Raw genomic sequence first — 7,001 nt, 5'->3', positions numbered from 1 at the left:
CGCGTCAGCCACGCGTATGCGTCGCTGAACAAATCCCCGGTCACGCGTACGCGTCATCCACGTGTGCGCGTCACTGCCAGCTTCTCCAAAATTCAATTTCTTGTATTCTTTCCACTTTTGCATGCTTCCTTTCCATCCACTAAGCCATTCCTGCCCTATAAAATCTGAAAACACTGAACACACATATCACGGTATTAAATGGTAATAAGAGAGGATTAAAAATTAGTAATTTAAGGTCAAAGAAGCATGTTTTCAATCATAGCACAAAATCAGAAAGAAAAATATAAAACATGCGTATTATATGCATAAGTGTGAGAATAATGGATAAAATCCACTCAATTCAATACAAAATAAACCATAAAATAGCAGTTTATCAATACTCACCACAAAACTTAGATAGAATTGTAGATGATGAAAAGAGCGTCGCGTGGCCGTAAACGGCTCGTCAATCGGAGTTCCTGAGAGAAAGTTATGGTGATTTGAAGTTTGATGAAGTTAGAATTTTCTCTCTTCTTCCTCTCTTCTCCATTTCAGTGCCCCACACTCTTTCTTTAGGGTTACTGAGTTGAAATGCTCATAATTAAGGTTTATATATGTTGGGTCTTGGACCCACTTGGGCCCGGTTCATTTGGTTTAACCCGTGGGCCCAATTTTGGGCCAAAACCTTTAAGATTAGAGTTTTAAATCGTATTTTAAATATTTCTATCTTCCCAAATTATAAATTCTTATTTCTTAACCTTATTCGCTTATAATTAATTTATTATTTAATTAATTACGATTTGACCAAATTTTACATCACATAATTCTTTTAATAAAATATTATAAAAAAATTGTATAATTAAAACTAAAATTTTAAAAATATTTTATAAAAATACTCGTATTTAAATAACTTGTGAAAAGATAAAATTAAAATTAGTGTATTCAAATATATAATGAGAATTTTAAATTTATAAAAAAATGAGAAAAAACTGATGAAGGGACTAATTTGGTGCACAACATTCAATTTCAAGAACTAAAATGAGTCATTTGATGCAAAGTAAGGGACCAATTTGATGCACATATAACGATGATATAGTGGATGACATGTGGATAAATAGCATTATGACACGTGGCATAACCATCCACGTCAGCATGCCACGTGTCGTTGACCGACACGTTATCATACCGTTACACGTGGCCAATCCATGAGGTGACACATGTCACCAAAGATCCACGCCATCAAGCCACGTCAGCGCGTCGTTAACGGAAAAGGGGTCAGAGACTAATATGGTGCAAATTTTCCAATGTCAAGGATGTAATTGGTGCAATTGGAATCTCAGAAACGATTTTGGTGCACAACGTCAATCTCAAGAACCACTATGGAAATTTAATCTATCATAATTAGAGTAATGTTAGATTACGTTTTAACTTTAAAAATGGAATAAGGTAAGATATTAAAAACATAATACAAAATTTAATTTTTTATATTTTATTTGATAATAATAAATTAAATATATAATAAAATATATTATAAAATATTTAATTTATTAATATTTTTTTCTCACACAAAATTTAAAAAATATAACAGTAAAAAATTATAATACATTAATTTAATATTTTAAATATAATATTTATATATTTTATTTATTAAATATAATTTTGTGTGTTTATATTTCTATATCTTTATTTTAATGTCTATTGCTTGTATTGCATAAAAAAATGGAGACGATGCTAAACAGTTCAGGTCCAATGAGTAGGGCAATGATACACCCTCGAAACATGGTGCAACCCAACCTAGAATTCTCTTGGCCGCAGGAAGTAGTTAGACATGACTGTATAGGAATAAACCTCTTTTTGTGAGTATATATCAAAATATTTTTGAAATGTCCTGTTAACTAACAACAAAATATTTTTAAAATATTTTAAAATACAATAAAAATTATTCAACATTAAATATATATTTTTTCATAATATTTTAGAGATGAAATTTTAATATAATTTTTTATGAGTATAATTAAAAGAATAAAATGATTCTTTTAATTTGTTGATTTAATACTAAGTAGATTTTTTTTTTATTTTTTCTTTGTCAAAGACGAAGAATAAAAAAAAAATTCTAGAGTTCGAATTTTGGTATAATTTTTTATATATACATTCTTATTAATTATCTAAATATTCTTACAAAATTTTGTATTTTTGTACTTTTCAGGTGTTTTTTTATATTTTTCGCAAATGTTTTTTTTTCTCCGGCTTATTATTTAATAAACTAATTTTATATATACAATTTTTTATGCATTCAGCAACTCATTACCCAGCGACAAATCCTTAAATAGAATTCCGATCCGCGACAGATTAGTCTTTAGTCTGTCAGATTAGGAAATACTGTGGATAACCAAAAAAAAATATTTTGGCCAATAAAATATTTACTGATTAAAACATTTATAAAAAAAAACCACTTTTGAGTTGGATTAAAATGTTAAAATGAATAAGTCAATAAAGAATAGCTCAATAACGCACAGATAATGCTAATTTTACTACAATTAATAGTTTGCTGCTGTTATAAGTGCAGTAATAAGTGTAAACTTATTTATCATAACATGTACCATAAAGTTTTAATAATTTTTATAACACACTAAAATATATATTATTCTATAATTTGTTTATACTATGACCATCAACCATGTTATATATACAAAAAAATCTAAAAAATAAATCAACTATCAAATCTGTCACCCCGTGTAGAATACAAATTAATTTAATAACAAGCAAATATGTTATCAAATGTAGATATTGCAAATTGTTAAACAAATTTTTCAAATCATAGATAATAATACTTAATAAAAATAAAAATAACATTACATGCCTTTCTTTGAATGCTAACTTCTTATGTCTATGTAAGCACGTTTGTTTTCTCAGTCATGAGTGATGCTATCCTCAAAAATATTTACTTCTATTTCTTAGTTTTAAATTTAGAACATAAACAATTTCTTAATGGCCACACTCTAGTTAGATGAAAAAAAAAAGAATAATAAGAGAATTAATCCAAAAAATGGAAAACATAATGTAAAACAAGAAATCAAGTAACACTAAAAAGAATAGATGAAACGTGGAAACGTTAAAAAGAACCTCATGAATTATGAACAAAATGAATATAATGTAAACACTGGGCACAAATCATGTTCGAACAATTTACCATCGCCTCCTGTAGCAATCTCTTATAATTTTTGCATGACACTCGCGCACATACTCAGAGAGAGAGAGAGGCAGAGACAGAGACAGAGATTAATTTGGTGTTTCACCAGGAGGTCCCTGTCGTGCCGTCAACAAAGGTTGAAGAGCTTTGACTACAATGCTCATGTTTGGTCTAAAATCAGCTTCATATTGAACACACAACGCAGCAACAGCAGCCATCTACAATGAGACAAGCACCATGCTGTTATACATAAATATTTTCTTGTGTAAAATAGTTGGAGGGCACATGTCTTCTTCTAGTGTAATAAATACCCCTGATGATGAATCTTAAAACTAAACTACGTATATATTGATTTATATTCAACAAATTTCCCCCTAAAAGAGATCATAACAAAATTTTATATTCAAATTTTGGGCAAAAGCAGAATAGCTAGATCTGCTCTACTTCAGCAACAATAAAATAATTCTGTAACTGCCTCTAACAAGCTTCTTTTGCATAGTTTCCGAATTCATAAACATATATTTCAAGTAAACATATGTCATAAAACACTTCCACAAACATCAACACCACCCTAGCTCAGAAAGGGCATATAAAGGTGAAAAGGAAGAGAAAGATATACTTAAATAGATTAAGTGATTAACACCTTAGCAATTGCTTTGGGTGGATATTCTGCTCCAAGTTTCGGATCAACACACTGCTTGACTTTATCCTCGCTAAGTCTTGGTGTAGCCTGAAATACAAGTTGCTATGATAAGCTGCATAGCCTACATTCAAAATTTATTGGAAAAGAGTACAATAGATTACAGTAAAGAGGTTCAAACTCTGCATTTTCTTCCTTTTTTCTTTTCACTGTTGTTTACTTTTTCTTTTGTTTACTGTGGGGCTGACACAAACATATAGCATAAACTAATACCCAAGTAACCAGACTCTGTTGTCCACGTGGTAGTGTATGATCAACGGGTTTCCTTCCAGTCAAAAGTTCCAGAAGGACAACACCAAAACTGTAAACATCACTCTTAGCATTCAATTGCCCAGTCATTGCATATCTGCATCCATGACATTAAACATTTAGCAGTTGAAGCTAATGCACTACATAACGAAGAAATATTATGTCCAAGATTATAAAATGACTAAGTTATATACTTATATTGGATGCAGAAACATAAAATGATGTATGTGAATAGACAAATGCTTGTCCAGTCAACTATGAAAAAAACCAACTGGTAGAATGAAGACGTGCATATATTGATACTCATATCTTACTCTAATGCATAACATGAAAAATTGATACTCATATCTTACTCTGGTGCATGATAACCAAAGGTTCCAAGGACACGAGTAGAATGAAGACGTGCAGCCATGTCAGGAGCCTGATTTGACAAATCAAAATCTGCAATTTTAGCAACATCATCGTCAAAGATTAGTACATTGCTTGATTTGATGTCCCTGTGGATAATGTGGGGATCAGCCTTCTCATGCAAGTATTCAAGCCCTCTTGCAGCCCCTACAGCAATTTTCACTCTCTGTGCCCATGTCAAAATTGGGCCAGGTATTGCTCCTTTTACACCTTTTCTGCCTGCAGCAATAATAGTAATAATTAAAGCAGATGAATAGAATCTTTTTCTTACCAAGAAAAAAACAAATAACATATTTCATGTAGAGACACTGCCTGTCAAGGCACTAAAAGAAAAATGATGTAAAAAAAATAACATATAAATTCTACTCAGATCCTCTAGCATACAGAAAGATTCAGCTAGCGTTTATGGATGTTAACATTTTTCTAATTCAACCAAGGTAAAGGAAACACTATATAGTATAATACCATGTAAGATATCATGAAGAGACCCATTAGCAGCAAATTCATAAGCAAGAACTCGGGAACCTCCATCAACACAATAACTAAGCAACTGAACAAAATTTTCATGCTTCAGCCTTGATACCATTGAAACCTGAAAGTTAAAAAATCACCTGGTTCATGGTATTTGAACAACTTCAATGAGGTGTCAGAGAATAGTAAGCACAGGTTGACGCACTTACTTGGGCCAAAAATTCATCATCAGGCTGTTTACTAGCATCTAACTTCTTGATTGCAGCATCCTGCCCACTTTTAAGAACTGCATGATATACTCTTCCATATGATCCCTCTCCAACCAGAGCCTCTTGTGCAAAATTATTCGTAATTTCTTTTAGTTCATCTGCTGGTATAGCAGGAACTTCAATGGGCTGGACTTTAACGGTCTGCGGTTTTGCGGTTTCAGAAGAATGATAGTTTCCATTATTCCCTGTACAAAAGATTTTATCACAACACTTTCACCAAAATTCAGTTCCTGGTAATACAATATCAAACAAACTAATGAAATTGACTAATTGAGCATCAAATTACAGCATCTTAACCATATACTACTACAAATCCAATGCAATTGAAATAGAACGATGGACACGGAAATATCGACCAAATTGCACGAATGAGACCTATATACATATATCATCTTTGAAGTAATCCTTTAGCTAAAATGGGCCAAATTACCTGCTGGGTTTTTCACGGCATATTGTCCTCCATTTTCAACTGACTTGGCATAATCATCCTCTTCACAACAGCCAAAACAACTCATGATTCTTTTCTGACGGATACAATTCATAAGCCCATCAGTAATTGTTCACTTTTAAAGCTAAACATAAATTTAAAAAGAAAAAAAAAATTCCATTCACAACTGCATTTGCATGTGTTACTATTCTGTTTTCAATTGCAATTGTTTCCATAATTTCACAAATAACACGATGGCAAGTGAAGAACGAAAATCTCACAGCATAACATCAGTGTTTCAACTTCGAAAAAGCTCATAATCACTTCAGTAAGTCAATAGCAATCACATGCAGCTAAAATGAAGGTGGATCAACAAATCAGTTTCCACCAATCAGAGCAAAACCACTTCTAAAATCAAAGCCAGTTCATAGATCAGTGTAAAATCAAATCTTGCCGGAAAATGCTCATCAACTTAAAACAAAAGAACACACATGCAAACGAATTCGATTACGAAACTGAAAATTGCGAATTTGATTAAATAAAAAAAAAGAGTAAAGAAAGAAAAGATAATAACTGAAGTTGAAGCGTGTGAAAGATCGATGAGTACCTGAAAGAAAAAGGTAAAAGCTCCGCAGCTGAGAACTCAGTTTCGGTGAGAAGAAGCAACGGTATCAGATTATAACGCGTAGCTGAAACGAGGCGCAGGATAAGAAGAGGGGGTGCGTAGTTTAAGATGGGTGGGTTGGCAGTTGGAGACTTGGAGGAAGTTCTCGACTCGCTTTTGATTTGGAATCGGAATTACGAGCAATTGAGTACTGTTGTGTTTTGCTTTGCTGTGTTTGGTACTGTTCTATTAATTTATTTATTAACTCATGGATTTATTATTTATCTATTATTGTGACATTCTTTTCATTTTTGTCCACTTCAGATTTAAGAATCAGAATAATTAAGCTGTTACTATTTTAGTCATATGCATTCTAACATATCACAATATTTGGTGGTTAATCAATTAAAGAAATGAAATACATAATGATTTGGTCTCAGGCTTCTTTTCGCCGTTTACGTGCTGTGCGCCGACCGCGCAAGCCAGACTTGACTTATGGCAAATATACAGAAACCGACGCTGACAGGGGGTTTCTTAAGAAAGTTTTAGACTAAACTATGTTGCTCCAAATTTCATGAATTAAGTTTCGCAAAACGTTTAAGTGAACCGCTACATTGGTGTTTTAATTATTTTTAATTATTAATCTTAATTATAAAAAATATAATATATAATTAAGATTAATAATTAAAATTTATTGAAATACT

General features: G+C 31.8%; 1 protein-coding gene across 3 annotated transcripts; it reads right to left on the bottom strand.

Moving 5' to 3' along the window:
• Positions 1 to 3,085: 3,085 nt before the first annotated feature.
• On the bottom strand, positions 3,086 to 6,799 carry LOC112776396 (pto-interacting protein 1). Of its 3 annotated transcripts, none has more exons than XR_011877368.1 (8): positions 6,301 to 6,799; positions 5,697 to 5,790; positions 5,207 to 5,451; positions 4,992 to 5,118; positions 4,472 to 4,745; positions 3,991 to 4,215; positions 3,813 to 3,899; positions 3,086 to 3,387 (listed from the first exon to the last, which is right to left on the bottom strand). XR_011877368.1 is itself a non-coding variant. In XM_025820551.3 (8 exons), the coding sequence occupies exons 2-8, from the start codon at positions 5,779 to 5,781 to the stop codon at positions 3,259 to 3,261; spliced, it is 1,080 nt and encodes a 359-aa protein (XP_025676336.1). In that variant the 5' UTR covers positions 5,782 to 5,790; positions 6,301 to 6,799; the 3' UTR covers positions 3,086 to 3,258. The 3 variants fall into 3 exon arrangements, 2 of the variants coding, with proteins under 2 accessions (XP_025676336.1, XP_029151494.1); XM_025820551.3 differs by having other exon boundaries at positions 4,083 to 4,215; XM_029295661.2 differs by lacking the exon at positions 6,301 to 6,799 and adding an exon at positions 5,975 to 6,229 and having other exon boundaries at positions 4,083 to 4,215.
• Positions 6,800 to 7,001: the final 202 nt, after the last annotated feature.

The sequence above is a fragment of the Arachis hypogaea genome, chromosome 19 (assembly GCF_003086295.3).
Source record: "Arachis hypogaea cultivar Tifrunner chromosome 19, arahy.Tifrunner.gnm2.J5K5, whole genome shotgun sequence".
NCBI lineage: Eukaryota > Viridiplantae > Streptophyta > Magnoliopsida > Fabales > Fabaceae > Arachis > Arachis hypogaea.
This window is presented reverse-complemented; position numbering and strand designations above follow the sequence as displayed.